We start from the raw sequence: 22,243 nt of genomic DNA, 5'->3' as shown, positions 1-22,243 counted from the left end.
GAGAAGGGGACATTGCCACGCACTAGCACACACACCATGCCCACACACGAGGCCTGCTGAGGGGGCAGAGGCAGGTATGTGTGTGCTCTGTAGTGCATCCGGTAACACCGTGTCGCCCTGACACCCTTGCCTAATACCGTCTGTGTGGCTTTGCAAAGGATGAGCGAAACTGATGGATTATGCTGGGTCATAATTCAAAGGGAGAAAAACTGCCAAAACGAGAAATTCCCCCTGACGCACCTGTGGAGAGGCCGGGGTTTCATGCTGGGGTTTGAGCAGGAGTGACCAGCGCGGTTGGAGGGGTTGGGCACTCACTGTACCCCCAGGACTGAGCTGGACAGGGCAGCATCTGAGGCCAAACCCTGCAGCCTTGTGCACACGGCACAGCCTCTGCTTGGGGCTGCTCGAGGGGAGGTGTCCACACAGCTGGGCACAGAGCCACAGCTCAGACTTGGCCCAGGGATGCACACCTGAAATCCCAGCGTGCTGAGAGGCTGAGGCAGGAGGATTGAACATTCAAGCCAACCTGGGCAACTTAGTAATTTAGCAAGACCTTGTCTCAAAAATTTTAAAAAGACCTAGAGGCGTAGCTCAGTGTGAAGGCCCAGTACCACACACACACACACAGAGCCACAGCCTGCATGCAGAGGCTGCTTGTTAGCTACATTGGGCTCCTTTCTCGGTAGTGCACCTAGGAGCAACACCATGACCAGGTAAGGCAGGCGGGGGCTTGCCACCCCCGCACTGTAGCTGCCCAGCTCCACGCTCACCCTGCTGAAGCGACTCGCTGCCAGAATTGAAACCTCCTCAGGATAGACTTCCCTGAAGTCCCTGAAAAATGGTCTGTAAATGCGTACTGGCCCTGTGAATGTTGAGCCCGGTCACGGAGGCCCCTTTCCTCACTCCTCGGCCTGTTCACACTGGAGACATTTGGCTCTTGTTCCATGACACACCCAACCCACTCTTTCTCCATGGACTGAGGCTCCAGCATGAGGCTGACCAGTACAGCCTGTCACTGACGCCCTGCCCTGCGAGTTCCCTCCACCTCCTTTGCTTCCCTGGAAAGGGGTATCTGAGATCATGGCCCCCTCCTCTCAGCGCCCACACTTGGTGACATCCCAGTATTCAGAGAGCATGGTTTTTTATGAGTGTTCTTCGGCAAATTACAGCGTAGCACCTGTTCTTGGGGACCCAGGATGTTGTGGGAAACGCTTTCTGTTTTGAAAGTGGCCCACACTGATTGTCAAGGTCTCGCCCTCCCCATCTCCTTCACAGGCCACCCTTCACTTCTAATATTTTTCTTGGGAAATTAAAACACAGGCTGTCCCTTCTAGGGAGCGCTGAGGGATGCAGGAATCGATAACAAAGCCCGTGCTGCCCACAGGAAGCAAGGCAGCACACAGGCCCAGGGTGGAGAGGCAGTTGCCCCCCTGCAGAGGGAGATCACAACTCCAATGAGTTTTTCCTGTGACATGTATTTTGACCTTTTTTGTTTTTTCCTTTTTTTTTAAAGGAAAGAAATCTATTTTACTAATTTTTTTTTTCAACTTGTGGAAGGCATGCATGGCCGATGAGGGAAAAGGTCAGGGAGCTTTTCGCTGCCAACAGTGGCAAGGGACTTACGTGAGGTCTTTACCTGTAGCACCCCCTTGCTAGGGCTGTTTAGTATTTCCCTCATGGAGCTTGGTTGCTAAGTTCTGGCCTGGGTTTCAGTGTTTGTTTTACATTGCTCTGGTGGTGGTTTCAGCTTTAATCCAGAAGCAAGATTAACGCAGAACGGATGCTGGTTAGGGTGCGTCCCGAGAGGACCCGAGTATGCGGTACAGAGGCAGCCAGAGGTGAGGGAGGGACGGATGGACAAGGCTGAGGCCAGCCTGCCCTCCGGAGAGCAGAGCCGCCACCTGTCCCTCTCACATGCCACACCTAAGTCGTGGACCCTGGCCAGCCCATTTTGCCCATCCTAGGGGCTTCTGTTTGACCCTGAGAACTCAGGAAGATGAAGGACTGGGACAGGGCCTCCCCTCAGAAGGTCACGGCGAGGGAGGTTGTGCTCATAAAGCTCTCCGACATTGTGTGCTGTGGATGGTGGCTGTCGGAACCACCGAGGCAGCCATCGCCCACCCGGCAGGCATCCATGCACCATTCCCAGACCACAGCTTGTGTGGGAATGGGCCAGACTGGGGCTCTGGGGCTCTCTAACCGTGGAGCACCTACCTGGAGCTGGCAGTGGACAGACACACCAGTGTCTACCCAAGGCCCAGGTGGCAGGAAGGAGAGGCCCACAGGACCCCGACCCTGCCTACCCTTCTGCCCCTATTGTCAGCCTGGGGCTTCTGCTCCCTCTTTGCTGAGCTACATCTTGCTTCATTATTATGCAGATATTTTAATTATGCAGATATGTTTTTAGACAGTTTTAAATATGTATATTATTTACTCATTAGACCATAACAGCTCTGGAAATTGGAAATCTGTATTTAGTATCTATCAGTGCACAATACGGAGCTCATACGGGGCGCACCGGGAAGGAGGGAGGGAAGCAGTGATGTGAGAGTGCCGGGCTGGGCAGGGGCTGCTGGGCAACCCCGGGGCGTGCACCCAGTGACACCAAGAGCGGGGCGTATGCTCAGGACAGCACCTGGGGTGCCATGTACTGGTCCCCACTCAGGGGACAGGCAGAGGAACCACCGTAGGGCGTTGGAGGGCAGCTGAGTCAAACTGGCCAGGCCCCACCTGGCAGACAAGCCCCTTGCCTGGGACAGTCACCCAACACTGCTGGGCTGTGGCACCCGGTAGGCCTCAGGGATGCGCCCTCCACCGCTTCCTTGCCAGGGCCTGGGGCGGTGGCACTAATGCTCTGAGCCTTGGTCACCTCCACTGCAGAAGAATTTGCCTCTTAGGCATTTGCAGTCCTTCTTCTGGCCCTGGGTTACCTGCAGCAGGTGCCAGGCTGTGTCTGGTGTTACCATCCTGGGAGCCCCCGGCAGTGCTTTCAGGGCACTGGTGCTCTTCCCTGGGCTTGCCGCCCAGGCCTCCACCCCAGAGCTCCCTCCTCCCCGCCTCCTCCCTCCATCACAGCTTCTGCCTGACTCAGCGCCCAGTGCCCCAGACCTCCACATCCTGGGCCGCAGGGTAGGGCCTTTTATTCTAAGCCTGGTATCCTCTTGAAAGCAGAAGTAGCAATAGCCAATAAGACCAAAAAACTCTTGCACGCTTTCCCTCTGGGCTGTACAGCTGAACAAGTCCTATTTGATAAGCAGTTGCTCCCTAGCCCCTTATCCCCCATCCTTGGGACAGGGGGTCCCCATAAAGGGGGGGGTAAAGGAACAATGGGGAGCACCCAGATGGGAGCATCTGAGAGACTGACATACCAAAGGGCTCTCCCCTCCCGGCGTGCAGGGGCCCTCGCCCTCCAGGTACTGGCCCTTATCTCACATCATTGCCGCAGCTCCCTGAACTCAAAGATGTTTAACTCATGAAATTCAGAGGTGCTAGTGGAGGGGCTGCTCCCGGGGGTACTGTCCCCAGCCCGGTGCCCTGACCACCCTCTTCTTGCTTGCCTTTTCTTGTAGGAGTGGTTCCCAGAGCCGGGGGAAACTGATTGTTAGGGGAAGCTCTGATAATTGCCTCTGAAAGGCTCACTGTCACCATGATGGCTGTGAGCAGTGCTGCTCAGCAAGCCCAGCACGGTCCCCTCCAGTGCCATGGCCATGATGCGGCACGCAGGCCAGGCAGGACTGTCGGTGACTTCGTAGCAGCGGCGTCCTCGCAGACATCCCTCACCCGCCAGGATGTGGCGAGGAAAAGAGGCTCAAAGAGGTTAACCGCAGGCCTGGGGTTCCATAGCTGGCCTGGGAGAGCCAGACTCAAGCCCAGGCTCTGCACAGGCCCAGAGAGGGCCTGACCTTGACAGAGCAGACATCGATGGAGCACCTGCCGCATAACAGGGGCCAGATGACTGTGAGCTTGAAAGCCACCAGACACTGCCCCCACCGAGCTCAGAATTCAAGGGGAAGGCAGACTCGGCAGAGGGTTCCCTGAGCGGGGCCCTGGCAGGACGTGGGAGTGAACCAGGCTGGAAGATTCTGAGCAGGCGTGAACAGGGAGGGAGCGGCAGGGGCCTGGGACCAGGACGGCAGGGGCCTGCAGGTGGCTCTGAGGGCAGAGTCCAGGTCCTGAGCAGGGTCCTGTACAAGTGTAAGAGTCCCAGAAGGACTGGTACTCGTGGTCAGGGCTGGGAACAGCAGGCACCCTGGGGACAGGACCAAGCCGGGACTCCTGCTCAGCCCCCCTGCCTGGCTAGGCACCCTAGTCGGTATTTTCTCCCCTCTGAGCTTCCTTCCTTCCCACCCTGACATCAGGATGGCACAGGAGAAGTAGGAGGGAAGTGCGAGCAGGATGAACTAGGGCAGTGTGAGCATGGCCTCCTGGCCGTCCCTGAGCAGACCTGAGCACTGTGGGCTCTCTGAGGCAGGACCCCAAGGCTCTGAGTATCTCACCTGGGTTAGGCACGTGGGGCAAAACGTGGAGGTCCCTGGCTGAGGGGAGGGGATGCCCAGGGGCTGAACAAGGACAAAAGGAAGCTTCCAGAGAAGGCGACACAGTCCAGTAGGGCTGACCAGCAGAGAAAGTGGGTACAAAAGAAAGGCCTAGAGTTGGGGAAGTGCCCACCGGAGAAACCCTAGTGGGCAGGACCCTCAGAACAGCTGCTGGGGCCGAGAACCTGCCCACTGAGTAGGTGCGGTCGCTGCAGGATCCTGAGGGCCACAGAGGTGAAGCCACTGCTTGAGGAAGAGGCTTTAATCCCAGCCCAGGGCCCCCGCTGTGACTCCCTCTCTGGATCCCGGTAGGCAGCGCTAGGCCTCTCACCCTCTGGCTGGGGACCTCAGGCCCCCGCTCTCTGCCCACTCCACCCCATGCAGCTGCCTGGCCCGTCTGCACGCAGCACTAGGCCTGCCTGTTAGCAGTCTGCACACGCCCAGCGCCCAGGGATGGACTGATTGATCTGTAACACCGAAAAAATAATAATGGCTTGATCGTTACTGAGGATTAAAAGTAATCCTTTCGCTGTGGCTATTGCAACTCCGTTATTCACGAGTCATCGGGCTGACCTGGCCCTTCAAGCTCGCGGGACTCTGAGAGCTCAAGGGAGCTGGGGGTGGGCCTTCCTTCTCTGGGGCTCCCTCACCTTGTCTGCTAAGTCATGGAGCCAGAGGGGCCTGCAGCCCCACGTTCTTGTGCCTGTGAGCCCTAGGCTCCGAGCTGAGCCCTGTGAGAATGACAGAGCTGCCGCCCCCTGGCCAGGTATGGATGGAGGGGTGCAGGGAACAGTTCCTCACGGCCACAGCCCAGTTCAGAGACTTCCAATAGCATCAGTTTGACTCTGCAGGCCCATCTGTCCTGTGGCTTTTCTATGGTGAGAGACCTGACCTTTTACTCATCTCTATCCCAAGGTCAGCCCTGAGAAGGACAGCGGCCTTTCAGAGCCATGTGTGGGCCTCGGGCCCACTCTGAGGTAGCCCAGGGATCCCTGGGAAGGTAATGGATCTCTTGGTAAGGAAAGGGGGGACATAGTGATCACCCAAGGGTCACACCTCGAGATGCACCCTTGGGGCTGCCTCCCTGGGCTTTCCAGATCTTCCAGGCCAAGTGCTTAGTAGCTGTTCAGCTGACACCAGTGACAAGTGCTGGAAAATGTGCCTCACGGGCTGGTCTCCCGTGTCCCGGCTCCCTCTCCTCTCGTGAGCAGCCATCCTGCATTGTTATACCCTCCACAGAAGGGCGCTGCAGGCTATGACTTGGGGACTTCACCTAGGCCTAGGGGTTAGGGCCCAGGGGCGTATTTTCGGTCTAGGCCAAGAGGAAGCCTCCTGGTGTGGAAAAGGAGGGTTCGGGGTCAGGCACAGGTGGGCCCTTTCGGGCCTCAGGAAAGTGTTACCTTCTGTGTGTTAAGTGTAAGGAGCTGCTGAAGGGACGGGGCAGAGGACGGCCGATGGCCCACCTCTGCTCTGAGATGTGGCTCGGCGCTGTGCGGAGGGTCGGTACGAGAGGACATGAGAGGATGCGGTTCCTGAGGCAGAACAGACCCTGGGGGTGAGCAGCAAGTGGCTTACTGCTGTCAGGACTGGGCGGTGAAGCAGAGGGGCCAGGGTGGGTATGCCTGTTCCAAGGGGGTGCTACGACTCAGGCGCACTAAAGCCCATCCCAAGGAGCTGGGGCAGGGTCGGGGGAGTGGCAAGACTGGGACAAGACTCGTGGAGGCCTCATGGAGCAAAGGGTCCAGTGGTCCCTGCAGCCCCTTGAGTGCAAGACTGGGTTAGGGGCAGTGTGAGTCCCACCCAAGAGGCCCTGCTGTGAAGGGTAGGCAGCAGGCAGAGGCTCCACAGGAAAAGGTGGCAGAGGCCAGGAGAGGCCAGCATTGTGAGGCTGAGAGTCACTTTCTCACCCTGTCCCTGGGTCCCAGCCGCAGCTTTCCCACCATTAGTGTGTCAGTCTGAGGAGGGGGAGCCAGGCCCAGCAGAAGTGAGGAGGGTGCTGACAGCCTCTCTAACTCCCAGGGCTGACTCCTTGCCCGGGAGAGTGGTGGCCACAGCTCCATACAGGGTCCCTCTTGCCCCCCGCTGTCGTTCCACATGTCAGAGAGGAGAGGCTGGTCTCCTGTGTCCTGGCTCCCACCTCCCCTGGTGGGCAGCTGTCATGCTCTGTTACACCCTGCGCTCAGGCCCATGGGCCCCATCAGGCCTGGACTGATGGGTGGGGACATGGTGGCCTGAACGCCAGGAGAACAGAACCTTCTGAGTAGGGCTGGCGGCCTGGAGGCGGGGCCATACTGCACCCACGGGACGGCGGGGCAGGCCTGAGGAGCCACAGCTGCCTGCCTGACTGGGATCGCGATCTTGGTCACGGCTGATGGAGGCAAAGGCGGACTGTGTGTGGCAGTCGTGGGCAGGCCGCTGGCTGTTCTGTGCCTGGGTGTACTCATCGGAGGAAGGGCTCTAATGACGCCATGTCGGGCACAGTGAACAAGAAGCGGTGTCCATGTGTCTCTGGCTGGAGGAGTCTTGGCGGGTGGTGGGTGGCCCGCGGTACTGGTTGTCATTAGGGTTAGCAGGACATCACTGCGCTCGGCTCTGCAGAGGCACAGACTCAGTTCCCTCCTCTGGGGCCCCCAGGCATCCTGAGAGACGGGACCCAGGGTATGCCAGATTCAGGCAAGAGGGCGGCTGGGCCTGGGCACCTCCTCCACAGCCTTCCTGCCCCGTTCCCACAGCATGGAGCCTTCCGCACATCAGTCACTGCTACCCCACTCATGTGTCGCTGTCCCCCTCCCGGTCGTGTGTGAGAGGCAGGGCTGAGTCGGCGGTGTCTTCACACTTCAGCATAGCCCAGCAGCAAGCAAGCCCAGGGGCAGGGGGGGCAGGGTGAGGCTCACAGGCAGAGGCCACTGGGACCAGCTCCAAAGGACAGGGCAGGATTGTGTGGACAGAGCTGGGGAGCCCTTGGGGAGGGACTCAGGAAGCCTGGAGAGGGATACTGGCCTGGCTGGGCGGAGGTGGGCTCCCCGCAGCCCCGCTGGCAAAGAGCGTCGGCAAGGCACCGTGTAACCCGTGGGATCTCACATTGACGGGCGCGGGAACACTAGATTGCAGAGGACAGAGAGTGGAGTGGGGCTTGCCCGGTGGGTGCTGCTGCCATCCTCTGGGCCGGAGACACTACTGGGCTGAAGACCCCGAGGAAGCCACTCAGGCTGTCCTGTGCGGCCCACCCACTCTCTAAGAAGCCAGCTGTGGTCAGGGCGTGCCCTCACAGCAAGCTGGGTGCTGTCAGGGCTGAGGAGTTTCTGGGGTCTAGTGGGGCCAGGAGAGGGGCGGCCTGGAGCCAGCCTGACCCCAGGGTGACTGGGAATGGAGAAGGCTTTGGGGCGGCCGTGGAACAAGCAGCCCGCCTCAGCCTCTGATCTCCGTGTGCTCTGTCCCTCAGAGACTGGCCGATGCTGCAGAGACCTTCCAGAAAGCCCACCGCTGGCAGGACAATATCAAGGTAAGGAGCACAGCACCCTCCCTAGCACCTAGGGCGTACCACCCTACCAGGGACAGAGTGGGGGGGGCACTGCCCAGACCCACTGGAAGGGCACCGGGGAGCCACTGAGTGGAGCCAGAACCTTTGCCCTATGCTCAGCACAGTTCCCAGGCTCCCTCCGTACTGAGGCACTGAGTGTACGCATCAGCCCCAGTGTCAGCCCGGGGCGGGGGGGGACCGTGGACAGCCTGCTGTCAAGTGGCCGCCCCAGAGGAGATGCCCAGACTCCTGACAAGCCCCTGGTCATAGAAGCCTCTTGACAACTCGTCCAAGACATCAGTGCAGGGCCTGGAGGAGAGGTTGGGAAAGCTGCTGTGTCTCCCTGCCCTGCCCTGAGCCGCAGCCTGTCCTACCAAGAGGCCCTCAGGCCGGGCCGGAGACTAGGCTGTTGCAGTCACAAAAGCTTTTCCTGCCAAGAAGGTCCTGAAGGGGCTCAGACTCTTTGGAGCACGCTGCAAGGCGCTGGAAGCAGAGGGGGAGGCAAGGCACCTCACCAGCCAATTCCTGGCTGAGGCTGGACACCCTTCCTGTTGGGTGTGGGCACCCTTCCTGTTGGGTGTGGGCACCCTTCCTGTTGGAGTGAGGACACCCTTCCTGTTGGAGTGAGGACACCCTTCCCGCTGGGCAGTGTCAGACTGAACCGAGGCTGTTCCGGACCTGGGGGAGCTCTGATGCCAAGGATAATGGAACCCTCAAGGAGCGTACTCTGGGCAGGGCTCCCTCGTGTCTGGCCATGCCTCCTGGTGGTCCCCTTGCAGACACAGGTGACACCTGGGACCAGTGCGCAGTGTGGGGGTGGACAGCTCCTTGCCTCCCCTCAGTTCTGGGTCAGGCTGCTGCACCCTAGGAGCCAGGTCGGGCTGGGACTGTGTTTATCTGATGAGGCGTGCACAGAGCGCTGAGACCCACCCGAGGTCCCTTCTTGCTGGCAGATTCACAGCTGGATGTCTGGAGTCAGGGGCCCTGCCTGTGACCTCTGTCTCCCGCCCCCATCCCTGAGGCTGCCCTGCTTTGCCCACACGTGACTTTCTGCCCTTGCTGGGTGCTGGGTTCTGGGTTCACATGGGGTTGGGGGCAACAGGTGCTTTTTGATGAGAAAATAAATGAGTGAGTGACTCCCTAACCCGAGCCCCTTGCCAGGGGCCAGAAGACGGACCCTTCTTTCCCTCCCCACTCCAGCACGAGCAGCCGTCCTGGGCCCTGGGCCCCCGGCTCACCGTTCAGACCATGATGCCACCTCCAGATCACCCCTCCCTGGCAGTTCCACATGCAAGGCCCGGGCCAGGTCAAGTGCCTGCTCCTGCCCCCCTCAGCCTCACTCCCTGGCCCGCTTCCCTGGTGCGGCACCACACTGAACACTGCACTCCAGGCCACTTCCTGCCCTGGGCTTTCGCTCATGCTGACCTCGGCCCTTTCCCCCTCCCCCTCCCCCCTCCCTCTTCCCCACCCCCCTCCCCCCGCTCTCTGAAACACCCTCCATGCCTCCTGGAGGTGCAGCTCACCTCTTCCCTACAAAGCTACTCTCTGCACAGCCTATCAGCTCCTCTGCTCTCTGGGCATCCAGCACCCTCAGCTCCTGCCCAGTCCTCTCATCTCTTCCCCGTTCTGCCCCACCGCTGCCGTCCCCTAGAGAGACAACGGGCACACAGGGCTCAGGCAATCCGGGAGTGAAAAGACCTGCCCTGTACCTGCCTTCCTCTCCCTGCCAGACCAGGCCCCCAACGGGGAGACGAAGAGACTACCGTGGCTCCAAACCTGTTTTCTCTTCCTGATCTTGTAGAAAACCCAGGATTTCCCAGAGCTCTCCTGAAGCCCTCTGTGCCCTGCATTGCAGCCGTTTCCTGAGGCAGGAGCAGCTTATTCCGGCAGGGGTGGGCAGCAAGGGGCAGGAAGGAGGCCGGGGCTCCGGGACGCCCGGGTGGTGCGGAGAGGTGCTCCTCAGAGACTCCCGCACCCTGGGTCACACTTCCCAAGGCTTCGCTATCTGCATGTGGCGTGAGGCCGGCTGGCGCTTGTGCTTCCTGTCAGCTTAGGTGGAGCATCTCAAGGGGTCACACACCACACGTATGGTGCCTAGTTGGCGGTGGCCTGGTGCATCGCTGGCCACACCTGCTGCCCTTGGGCCCTGACGCTTATGTCCTGAGAGGAGGCAGGAGCGAACTCCAGCTGCCCATTGTCCCGTTTCACCAGAGGGGCTGCAGCTCTAGGGTGGCCACAGAAAGCGCTGCCTCCAGGGCCAGCGGGGCCCAGCCTGGCTGGCCTGACGCTCCCTGCCCTCCCCTCTGCAGCCCATCACTTGCCTGCCTTTTGTCCGTGCTACCGCCAAAAACACTCAGAGCAGGGAGCTGTGGTCACCACTCCCACCAACGGCAGGGCCACCGCTGCTCCCAGGAAGCTCTGCTGTGCCCGGGACGGCCAGGCGGCAAGGCATTAGTGCTGAGGGGGCCCGTTAGCTGCCAGCAGCAGCACTGCCTGGCTGCCAGGGAGGGAGGGCAGGCAGCAGAGCCGCCAGCGGGGGCCCTGCTGGGGGCGCAGGACAGAGACTGGGAAGGGTACCGCTTTGTCCCTTGCAGCCACACACCACCTCCGAAATCCTGTCCTTCCCAGTGACCTTGAGATGACAGACCAGGAGCCGTGTTTCTCCCACTCCCCACACGTGACACCTGGCCTGTGCTGCAATTCCAGCCTCAAGCACAGGCCCCTGCCCAGCCTGGGCTTCCCAGAATACTCTTACCTGCCTGCAAAAGGCAAAGCCCAGGACCCGGCCTACAGTCCAAGCCCAGATCAGCCCCGCAGCCTGCAGGGTCCCCTTGGTACCTTGTCATAGGTAGTGCCCGGTGCTGTCTCCCGCACCCCCAGCTCCTCCAGCTCAGGAGCAGCCAGGCCTGCTCCAGTGCTACCCCCACCCACCCATGTGCCCAGTCTGGTGCCCTGTTGGCAGAGTAAGTAGGAGTGGGCTTCTTACCTGTGAGTGGGGAAGGTGGCACCCATCAGTTCCAGGCACAGAAGGGGCCCTTGGCTCGTGGGGCCAGGCTAGAATTCATGGAGCAGGAGTAGGGTGTGGCCCTCCCTATGTGTACAGCTCACACCAGATAGGCATTCACACATCTGAGGGACAGACAACGATGGTACAGCTACACACACACACACACACACACACACCCCACCACACCCCCCCCCCCGCGCAGCCAGGACGTGGGAGATCCTGGAGTTTGCTTCACAGCTGGGGTAGGATAAGAGGGTGACATCTGAATGTCCCTGATCTCAGGCCATATCCGCACACCCTTGGACGTGATGGGGCGTATAACCTGTAGCACAGCCCTAGCCCCTCAGACTGTTGCACTCTAGGGAAACCGTGGCCCTGATCAGCAGGCAGCACCTTCACAGTCCTGCAGACGGGCCGCAGGTGCTTTGGTACCTATAACACTTAGGGTAGATGACGATGGGCCACCTGTGACAGTGCCTGCTGCCAGTGCTACACCATGCCAGCACTGTGTGCCACCTAAACCACCCCCAGGAAGGACCTGGGCCAGGCACGGGTGCGGGGAGAGAGGAGAAGCTATTGGCCCCAGGGCCTCGGTGCCAACACCAGGCCCTACGGTAGGAGATAAAACCATTCACTGGGAGTGTAATAGAGGAAACAGCCCTGCTCTGGGGAGTTTAAAGGAATCTGAAGCTCTGCCTCAGGGACCTAAAGGGAGGGCTTTCAAGAGAGGGCCAGGCAGAGGAGCTGGCTGGCCAGGACAGGTGGCCTTCTCGGCCTGAGGGTTTGACCCAGCCATAGGGCCCACTGCCTGCCTCTCTGCCAAGCCGGCGACAGACGGCTCTCTCAGAAAATAGTCCTCTTGGCTGAGCTGATTTGGCAGTGGGCCAGGCCAGGCAGGCCAAGCATCCTCGTTCGTGCAGCCAAGTGGCTGGCCTGGGCCCTGCACAGGGGCTGGTAGGGAGCGGCGGCGTGTCTGGCCGGCCTTGGCAGCCACTGCGTGCACCAAAGCTGGGTGACAACTGTTAGCCCCTGCTCACCCTAACCACCCCTCCTCACCCTTCCCCTGCGCCCTGTGGGCGTGGCTTCTGCTCAGGAGTGGCTGTGTCCGGTACTCAGGTGCACAGCAGCCTGTTCCCTGTGTGCACAGGTCCATGTGGTGGGTCATGCTACGAGCTGGGGTGTGAGGCAATTCCCCTACTCTTGCCTAGTTTGAGAAAAATAGTCCCTAGAGTATCAGGGTCGGGGTCAGCGGGGCAGCCCTCAGGCATTAAGGACACCCGTTCACCCCACAGGGTCTTTTCCACGTTCAGCCCCTCCTGCAGGCTGTGAAGTTGTGTGAGGGTCCACCGAGGGCCGGCTGGGTTCTGCCCCCTGGTGAGGCTGGCTCTGCAGGAGACATGCCCTGCAGGAGACATCATCATCTGATTCGTAAGGGGAAATCAAGACGATAAGGCCTGTGAGGCTGCACAATCAAGCAGGCGGCCTTGCCTCGTCGGTGGGATGGGGGTGGTTCCCGAGAGTTCTTAGGCGCACAAGCCTTAGGCAGGAGCCTTCGAGACACAGCCTTAGTTATTATTCCCGGCTCAGAGCTTACAGGTATCTAGGTCAGAATTTGAACCCAGAACCCTTTGCCACGGCCCCTGCACTGATTCTTTACATCATACTGCCTCCTTGGTGTGTGACCAGGAAGCAAGACACTGATGTGGACTTCAGGGCACTATGCAGGCCGAAGCAGGCACAGAGGCCTCCCTGGAGACCTTCCTCCCAAGCCTGCTGCCCTGTGCCACCATACCCCCAGCTCACGTCCTGTCACACACAGCATCACAGCTGTGTTTAGAGTATTTTTTCATGACCTTGCCCACCACTGGCCACCACTCCTCCCTATCAAGAAAAAGGTAGAAGGGGCTGGGGATTTAGCTCATCGGCACAGCACCTGCCTGGCAAGTGCAAGGTCGTGAGTTCAATTCCTGGTACCGGAAAAAAAACAAACAAACAAACAAAAAAAATGAGTAATTTAAGAAAAAGGTATGGCCTGACCCTCCTCAAAGCAAGGGTAGTGAAATAAGTCCTGCCCGCATGCCCCAAGCCCAGTGGAGGCGGGGCGCGGGGGTTACAGGAGGCTGAGAATCCTGTATAACATTCCTTTTTGTCCCTAATGCCACCAACACCTGATCTCCCACTGAAACTGTGAAAAGGTAGGACAGATACAGAAATGAACCCCTGGAGCAGCTGGAGAGGGGACCCACGTAAGTTCCAGATCATCCCAGGGGTGACCCAGGCACGGGCAGGTCACTGCCAAGCCCAGCAGGGCAGCCAGGGGTCCTGGGGGGCTGAGAATGACCAGCCCCTACCCATGCCCTTTTCCGTCCTTGCAAAAGCTTTGCCTAAAAAGTTAGTGCGTAGGGCGCCAGGCTGCAGTCTGCAGTCCTCTCACCATGCCCGTCTGTTTTCATTACGAAGGGAAAGAGCATCAGAGCCGTGTTTATAACCCCCTTTTAGATAACAAATCACATTTTCTTTTCGCCTGTGAGTGTGTTGAATTGATATTTTTTTCCCCTCAGTTTAATGGGTTTGTGTGTTCAGGAATGATCTTCATCAACCGAAACTCCTTATTGTGTTTGATGTAATGTCAGCTTTCATTATGTGCTTCAGTCGGAGCCGGCTCGGGGAAAGGCCGAGCACCCCGGAGCCTGGGCCCCACCCCAGCCCCCACCAGGTCCACCTGGTCCCAGTCTCCCTGGACAGCTGGCTGGTGGCAGGGGGTGGGTGAGCTTGGAGAGGAGTTAAGAGAACAGGTCAGAGCCGGGGGACAAAGCTTCGCCCCCCAGGCCTGATGTCGTCTGTATGTTGATGTCGCAGGGCCGTTGTGAGGAAGTGGCAGACATAGCACTACAGACGCTGCAGACGCTGCAGGCCCCTGGGAGGTCTTCTTTGGGAGGTTGCGGTTGTGTCCAAGCATGGTGCCAGGCACGCAGTCACTATTCCAGAGCACGTGGACCAACCCTACATGTCTGGTGGCCTGCACCCCAAAGCCTCTGGTGCAAGACAGACCAGACCGCTCACTGGGACATTCCCCAGTACTGGCCCCTGCTGCCGACTGGGCCACCACGCCTGTTTACAGGCTGCAAAGAAACAGGAGTGGTGGCACATGCCTGTAATTCCAGCACTCTGGAAGCCTGAAGGAAGAGAATCTAAAGTTTGACCCCAGCTTGGGCAACTTAGCCACTTAACAAGACCCTGTCCCAAAATTGTAGGGAAAAAAAAAAATTAAAAGGGCTGGGGATGTAGCTCAGTGAGAAATTCCAGGGTTCAGACTTAAGTATAGCCAGGCATGGTGGCACACGCCTGTAATGCCAGCATTGGGGAGGCTGAGGCAGGAGATCAGTTTGAGATCAGCCTGTGCTACTGGGCTACAGAATAAGTTCAAGACAGGCCTGAACCACGTGGCAAGACCATATCTTTTAAAAAAAACAAACGTAGGGCTGGGGATTTAGCTCAATGGCAAAAGTGCCTGCCTGGCAAGCGCAAGGTTGTGAGTTCAATTCCCGGTACCGGAAAAACAACAACAACAACAAAAAAAAACCCAAGTGCAGTACTAGCAAGGAAGGGTCGGGGAGAAACCTGCCGGGTGAGGCCCTGCTGCAGGATTCTGCTATATGAGCAGGGCTGAAGTGCACCTAGGGAGGGTGACTTGGACAGTGGCCCTGGCCCTTGAGCCCACCAGGGCAGGGTGGGGCGGCCCCTCCTAAGCAGGTGGCACTTGCCGACACCAGGTTCACCTTCTGGCGGCCTCTGTCAGCCACGCGCAGTTCTGATTAAAGATCATTAAACATGAAATTAGCCCGTTTGTGTTATGGGTCCCCAGGGCAGCCAGTGATTATGACAGCGCAGATGGCCAGGAACCCCGGCAGCAGGCACCGGCCGTGAGGACTGGCGGGCACGGGCAGGCAGGGCCGGGAGGCGGGCGTGCGGGCCGGGCTTTGTTTTCTCCTGCTCCCGTTGTGTAAACCCTTTGCATTTCACAACAAATCACAGATAATTAATAAGTACATGCCCGTAATGAGCAGGCTTTTTAATAGAAGAAATTGGAAGATGCGGCGGCGAGTCATCACTGCACTGTTGCCCGAGCTCGGCTCTGTTCTTCCATCTCCCTCGCTCCCCTTCCTGCCGCAGCAGCACCTCTGCAGCCCGGCTGGGCTCTGACCCTGCCTCCCGCAGGGCTGGCACACAGCACCCCTCCCAGGGCTGGCCTGACCAGGATCGGGGTGGGCAGCTGCCAGCACCAGCTCATCCAGCCCTTCCAGGAGGACAGCTGTGGATGGGAAAGCGGACCGCCTCTGTCTCAGAGGACTCTCGCGGTCCAGCTGTGTCTCAGGAGCCGCTGAGCGGTCGGTGCTGAGGCCTCTCTCCCTTCACCAGGAGGAAGACATCATGTACTACGACGCCAAGGCTGATGCCGAGCTGGTAAGTACCCCTCCCCAAGCTGCCAGAGCCACAGCCCCTCTTCTGGACCTCAGTAGTCTCAGCTGTGAAATGGATGTCAAGACCCAGCGCTCAGTGTTCCGGGATCAACCCTGCAGACCCTGCTCCCCGCCTCTCACGACTCCCTCGAGGTCCCAGCACCTCCAGGGCTGTGTCTCTGCGGCCTCAAATGGACTGGGCTTCACAGCGCTGCGTGGCGGGCACGGTCCCTTCCCTAGGCAGGATGACGGGCACCCCCAGCCTCCCCACGCAGGGCACTTCAGGCCCCATGATGGAGCAGGGCTGGATACCCTGAGTGCAGGGAGAGCAGGAGCAGTAGCAGGGTGGAGGTAGCATGCACACACCCAGGTGCCTGTCCAAGCCAGAGAAGGCTCCCTTCCCTCTGATGAGGCCAGCACAGCGTCAGTACACTAAGCACCCCACAGCCTGGCCCTGTGGTCAGTGCTCGGCCCTGAGCTCAGCCATATCGCCCCAGCTAAAGAGGCAGACCAGTTCCTGTACCGGTTCTTGCAGTCAGGCTCACCTCAGCTGCGGTCATCTCCCGCAGAAGTGCTTTCGCTGGGACTGAGCCACACTGCTTTTCTGTTTCTGTGTCTCTCACTGCGTGTCTTTGTGGCCCAGGTCTACTTGGGCTTCCAGTGAGGTACTGAGTTCCCCATCGCCAGAGGACTCAGTGAAAGATAGAGACAGGACTACGAGGAGGAGGTGGCTCCAGAAAAGACAAGAGGGTCTGAGGGCGCTGGCGCTGGGAGTAGACAAGGCCGGGTGGACTTGTCAAGGCCCAAGTCCCTCTGCCTGAATCTAAGACAAAGTGGTCGGACTCAGTTGTCCCCCACATAAACCGAGGCATCACAGTGGTGCAGTCTGTGGGACCCACCTGTGCTTGCTTTTGCAGAAGGCCTGAGACCCAGTCTTCCTCTCCCAGGCCTAGGCTTGGGGCTTCTCTGTGACGAGCTGGACGTATCTCAGGACACGACAAGGGGAAGGCCAGAAAGGGTTCCTGAGCAGGGCAGAGATGCCAGGTCGCCAGGAGAGCCTTGGGGCGGGCAGGGGCCGAGGAGGAGGGCGGGCTCAAGCAGGTGCGCTTCCCCTTGGCTGAGCTCTGTGGCTCCCGGAGAAGTTGCTAAAATTAAAGCTGGAATCTGAAATTCAAATGAAGAACGAACCTTTAATTAGACCCTGAATCTAATTCCTTACCCCCCTCGGCAGCGGGCTGTAATTTTAGCAATCAGTGCATTAAATATAAACCGGGAGACTGCAGTGGCCCACCACACAAACCCCCAGCCTTGGGGTGGCCCTGACGGGCTCCGTGGCCAGCCTGGTAGCCTGCCCCCTCCCAGGACACCCTTTACTGACTGCTCCCAGCAGCCCCCAGCGCCAGCCAGGACCCCGCCCCGTGGTTCCAAACCGCTCTCTGCCCCCGCCCCTTGGCCATCCGCTGGCTGCTGGGGTCCGCCCAGTCCAGGAGACTCACGCCGGGCAGGGCTGGGCTGTGACAGCCAGAGCCGGGCACAAATAACAGCGTGCACACGTTTGCTGATTCCCTTGCTCGCTGTGGTGTTTTGTTTTTTTAATCTTTGCCAGAGGTACAGTTAGAGATCTTTCTAGACCATTTACTTTTAAATTACCAGCCAGAAGGTGGGGGTGGGGGAAAGAGAAGGAAGGAAAAAGTTCGCCAGCTGATAGCTTATCAGAACAGAATCCAAATGTCACATTAGTTGGGAAAGTTGGGAGATTAAATTTTCCAGCACCCTTCATCTGCCGCTGACATTTCGGGGCTTTCTTCTCCTGCGCCTCCTCCTCCCCCGAGTGGAATGTGAGTGCTGCACGCCTCATAGACCCGGCCCGGCTCTGGTCCGAGTGCTCAGCGGCTCCCTGCCCTGCTTTACCCCCCTCCGGGGGCTCTGCGTAGGCAGAAGGTGGCATACCAGGTGGGGCAACGGGAGGGCTGTAGAACAGCCAGAATTTGCAGGTAGCGTGTTTGCCTACCAAGTGCAAGGAGGGTCTGTGTTCAATCCCTACCACCCTACAAATAAAATAAACCCACCCGGGAGGGATGAAAAGGGTGCTTCAGCATAGTGTCTCTGCATCTGGCTGGGTGGAGAGGTACAGTCACCCTCTCCCCAGAGGAGACCCAGGCTGGGCAGACACAGAGGGAGAGTTCAAGAGACCAGGCCTGCCCAGGGTACTGTGAGCACGGCAGGGGGTCATCACAGGGTGGGGCGGTGTTTGACTGCTTGGGCTCCAAGTCCTCAGCTCTGCTTCCTTCCCTGCCTCGGTCTCCGTCTCTCCCTTGCCTCCCCGCTTGGCTTTTCCTCTCTGCTTTCACCGTCTACCTCCACCCGCCCCTTCACGCACCTGCAGCCAAGCCTGCCCCCACCCCAGCTTCGGCATCCACACTAGTCACAGACCCACTCCTGCCAGCCAGCCTGTGGTGGTGGGCGGGGGCACACGGCGCATGCCTAGCCTGCCTGGCCACAAGATACCATAATTGGCACCTGTCAGGCAGCTGCGGCTCATTTTAGAAAATCAACAGGGGCCCTAACGGTCCTGCGGGTAGCAGGCACGGTAGAGCCTCCTCCTGGAGCCCCCGGGTCTCAGTGCTAGCCCCCGCCCCCAGCTCTCCTGGAGGTCAGCCTTCCCAGTTCAGCTTCTAGAGCTGCTCCGCAGCTGAGGGTGTTACCCCTGCCCCCGGTGGGACTAGGGCCCTCTCCCCAGTGCCAAAGGAACTCCACGCAGGACCCAGTGGGGAGTGTGGGGGCGCAGAGCTCCTCCCTGTGACTGCACAAGGCACATCTTTGTAAGCTGAAGTGTACTGCCTGTTCCTCTAACTTGCTTCGCTATTTGCCTCCTTCACTAATCATGAGTTTCAAGGATGTGGGGAAGGGGTCAGTTGGGTTTTGGTTTCAGAGTCTCGGTTTGAGCAATGGATGGGAGGTGGGGTAAAGAGTCCATGCCCTATGTCCGTCTGCCCCTGTATCTCCCCATCTGTCTCTTCTTGTCTTTGCAATACCCTCTGCTCTTGAGATGCCCATTTCCTGGACTCTGACCCTCCCTGCCTCTGCCTGCAGGCTTGTCCAACCCACTCACCATTTTCCAGCCCTGACACTGCTGGGGTGGGGTGGGGGGTCTTCTGCAGGACGACCCCGAGAGTGAGGATGTGGAGAGAGGGTCCAAGAGCAGCACCCTGAGGCTGGACTTCATCGAGGACCCAAACTTCAAGAACAAGGTCAACTATTCATACACGGCCGTGCAGATCCCCACAGACATCTACAAAGGCTGTGAGTGTGTCACGCAATGGAGTCGGTCCTTCTCACCTGCCCTGGGGACAAGCCTCTCTGTCCAGACAATCTCAGTGCCGTCTTCCTGCAGCCCCCAACCTGAGGTCACTCATGCTCACCTCTCAGACTCACCCACATGCAGGCATCCAGCCACTCACAGGCAGAGCCTCCTGCAGACCCTGTGCAGGCTGCAGAACACTGAGCCTTCTACCTGTGTGTGCACGGTCTCCAACCCACAGGCACACAGGCACACACAGCGCATGTATGCACAGGCACATACACGCACACATGCATGCACACACCTCCCCACATGCAGGGCCGAGTCTCCCACAGCAGGTCCTCGCCACCCTCCCCTATTCCCTGGCCCCACTGGGAGTAACTGAGAAGCTGCCCCCAGGAGCCAGAGGAAAGGAAGCCACTCTTCACTCACAAAGCTAGGGGTGATGGTTTCTAGCCCCAAGCAGCCAGGGGGTGGGTACCAGTCAAGGGATTAAGAGGATGGTTGAAATTCCCAGCCCCATCACAGGCAGCTTTGCACAATGGAGAAACCAGCTTGCTATAGCTGGAAGGATTCGGGTCAGCTCTGAGGAGCAACTTCCTGAATATCTCGGGAGTTATAATGCGAAGAGGCCAAGAGTCAAACGTGTGAGCAGCTCGAAGAGCAGGACTTAAGGCCCTGGGCCTGTTGGTTCTGACACGGTCCTATTGGCGCCTGCAGTGGAGCTTCAGATTTCCAGGGGCCCACTGGTCTGAGCACCTTGGGGCAAAGGTACCAGAGGTATTGCTTAGGCTGGAGAGTATAGGAAACCCCCAGGACCGCCTCCACTCCCAGGACCAGCTAGGCCTCTGGGTACTGTCGGGGGCATGGGGAAGGATGCTCCTCCAGGCCCCCTGCAGGCTGCCCCCAGCCCACCTGCCCGAGCCAGTCGAGGGGCACTATCACCAACAGGCACACTAATTAGAACAGGAGCCACACCGCCCTCCCCAGTCACCCCTCGCTACCCACACAAATTACATTTTATATGTTTTTTATTTACTGTGTCACTTTTAATTAAATCTGTAATCGCCTGCCTGAGGGGCATGGTCCCCGCTTCCCAACACAGCGTGATCTGAGGTCGTGTGCACGTGGGTGTGGGTGTGTGTGGGGGGCGGGGCGGCGGGACCTTTTGGCGGAGGGGGTGTTTACACGTGTGGTAACAGATACCTGCAGAGACACCCCAGCCTTTCACAGGGGAAGACCCAGGCCAGCGGCGGGTGGGCATGCCCGCGGGCTCCCACGGCGGACAGTGCAGCGTGAAACATTGGAGGGCCTGACTGTATTTTTTCTTCAAGAGAAAAATAGATGTTGTTCAACTCACTAAGTTTCTAAATCAGGAACAGGACCATAACATAGTGTTCAATAGGCAGAGCCAATGCTAGAAATGCGTTTTGTTTTCACATTATAGCCAATTGCAGGGAGCCACAGGGACAGGGAAGGGGCGAGAGCAGAGGGGGAGCAGTTAGGGCACAGGCCACGGTGGAGCCCCCATTTCAGGGGGGGCGGGGCCCTGGGCTCAGGAGAGCCCTGCGCAGCTGTGAATCACAACTGTCTGCTGTGAAAAGGGCAGCGCGTGTGCAGCGCCCCCTCTGGCTGTCCCGATGGGCAGGACCACAGTGGGGGGGTCAGTCAGGCAGCTTGACCTGGGAAGACGCTGAAGGAAATAGGGGCCCTAGGGAGGGAGGGAGGGGCCTGACAGAAGCAGGGATGGGGCCCTGCATACGGAACATGTGCCCCACCCACACAGGGCACGCTTAGGTCTGCCCATGTGAAGGGCCAGCAGAGTGGAGGCCACCATCTGAGCGGAACCTTGCCCTGAGAGGGGAGGAGGAGTGGGCCTGGCCAGGGGTCCCACGTGTCACTTGGGCTGGGGGACGGAGGTGGGGCTGTGAGAGCGGGCCCCACGGGTGACGTCTGTGGGTGCGGAGGGGCCTGTAGGTGTGTGTGCCCATGCAGCACTCATGATACCAGGAGGTAGGATTGGGAGTGAGGGGGTCTCACATCAGGCTGAAACACAGAGGTCAGATGCAAGTAATACCTCCCAGGGTGCAGGCTGCTCATGTGCTTGCTTCTGTGTGTGTGTGCGCGTGCACGCACAAGTGCAGAGTGCACACGCCTCTATCGGAGCAGCATCTCAGCTCCGCCTCTGCCCCTCCAGCAGCCCCCACCTCTGCCCCTGCCTGCTCCTGGCCCCAGTTGATTAATCATGGAGCTGAGTGGCTTCCAGCTTATCAGGTACCTTAATAGCTGAATAATTCCAGCCCCATCAGCGGGCCCTTAATTGCTTTCTTGTGGCTGCGGCCTGGAGTGCATGCTGAGTGGGTGAGCTCTCCCGGGATCAGCCGCGAGCTCCAGGCAGTGTTGGATGGGAGGCCCAGCTCACACTTCCTGCCACCTGGGCAGGCGCTCTCCAGCGGCCACTGGCCACAGCTGCCCTTGCCCACTCATGTGGGGCCCAACCGAGGGGTAGGCTGAGCTGTTTCTTCAACAGCTTGGAAGGGTGAGCGCCAGGAATCTTCCTAGGAGAGCTGGCGCCAGCCCAGCTGGGGCCCTAGATGAGGGAGAGTCTGGACAGAGCAGGTAGGCTGAACGGGGGCCTGGGCACGAATATCATGGTGGTGTATAAGGCAGGGCACAGCCCAGGCCACCCCAGCCTAGCTCCCTTCCTCCCCCGACCCCAGCCACTGTCATCCTCAATGAGCTGAACTGGACAGAAGCCCTGGAGAATGTGTTCATCGAGAACCGCAGGCAGGACCCCACGCTGCTGTGGCAGGTCTTCGGCAGCGCCACCGGAGTCACCCGCTACTACCCAGGCAGGTGCCGCCCCACCTGCCTTATCCCTCCGGCACCTGCCTTGCTCCCTCCACCAGCCACCCATCGAGGGGGGCACTGGGTGGGGTGGCCATTCCTGACAGGCCTGTCCACCCGGGCCGGGCCCTTCCCTGCCAGGACCGTCACCTTTTCTCTTCCACAGCCACCTCCTGGCGAGCCCCCAAGAAGATTGACCTGTATGACGTCCGCAGGAGACCCTGGTGAGCGAGCAGAGGGGCCAGGCAGGGCACCGCCTCCGCTCCCCACTTGTGCCTCCCCCTCCCTCCCGATATCCAGGCCTCCGAACAGGGCGCAGCCAGCTCTATCCAATTTTCATTTCACACATCGTTGCCACTGGAAAATGGATCCCATCACCCAGGCAGCCCTCCCAGCTGCTGCTGCCCCGTCCCCTCACCCGGTGCCCCCACCCCTTTGGGAGTGAGAGAGCAGACCAGTGGGGGCGTCCCAGAGTGGATGTGGCCCCACCCACTGGACCCCTAGAGATGCCCACCCTCTGCCATGCCCCTCCTGCAGTACCCCAGGACTCCCCGCTCCATCCCATACACAGCA

General features: G+C 59.4%; 1 protein-coding gene and 1 long non-coding RNA gene across 15 annotated transcripts in view; one reads left to right on the top strand and one right to left on the bottom strand.

The window, feature by feature from the left end:
* Window positions 1-22,243, top strand: part of Cacna2d2 (calcium channel, voltage-dependent, alpha 2/delta subunit 2) — a 119,981-nt gene that overhangs the window by 80,826 nt on the left and 16,912 nt on the right. For all 12 annotated transcript variants that reach the window (XM_013507591.1, XM_013507588.1, XM_005410284.2 and 9 more), the window contains exons 4-8: window positions 7,978-8,037; window positions 15,482-15,526; window positions 18,684-18,825; window positions 21,544-21,675; window positions 21,837-21,894. In XM_013507591.1, the coding sequence (XP_013363045.1) occupies window positions 7,978-8,037; window positions 15,482-15,526; window positions 18,684-18,825; window positions 21,544-21,675; window positions 21,837-21,894 (437 nt within the window). The remainder of the gene's footprint in view (window positions 1-7,977; window positions 8,038-15,481; window positions 15,527-18,683; window positions 18,826-21,543; window positions 21,676-21,836; window positions 21,895-22,243) is intronic.
* LOC102006819 lies at window positions 15,102-16,892 on the bottom strand. Of its 3 annotated transcripts, none has more exons than XR_001232009.1 (3): window positions 16,422-16,892; window positions 16,068-16,345; window positions 15,102-15,588 (listed from the first exon to the last, which is right to left on the bottom strand). It is a non-coding gene; the product is annotated as an uncharacterized LOC102006819 (long non-coding RNA). The 3 variants fall into 3 exon arrangements; XR_001232008.1 differs by having other exon boundaries at window positions 16,068-16,289; XR_001232007.1 differs by lacking the exon at window positions 16,068-16,345.

The sequence above is a fragment of the Chinchilla lanigera genome, unplaced genomic scaffold, assembly GCF_000276665.1.
Source record: "Chinchilla lanigera isolate Chin_1 unplaced genomic scaffold, ChiLan1.0 scaffold00131, whole genome shotgun sequence".
Lineage (NCBI taxonomy): Eukaryota > Metazoa > Chordata > Mammalia > Rodentia > Chinchillidae > Chinchilla > Chinchilla lanigera.
This window is presented reverse-complemented; position numbering and strand designations above follow the sequence as displayed.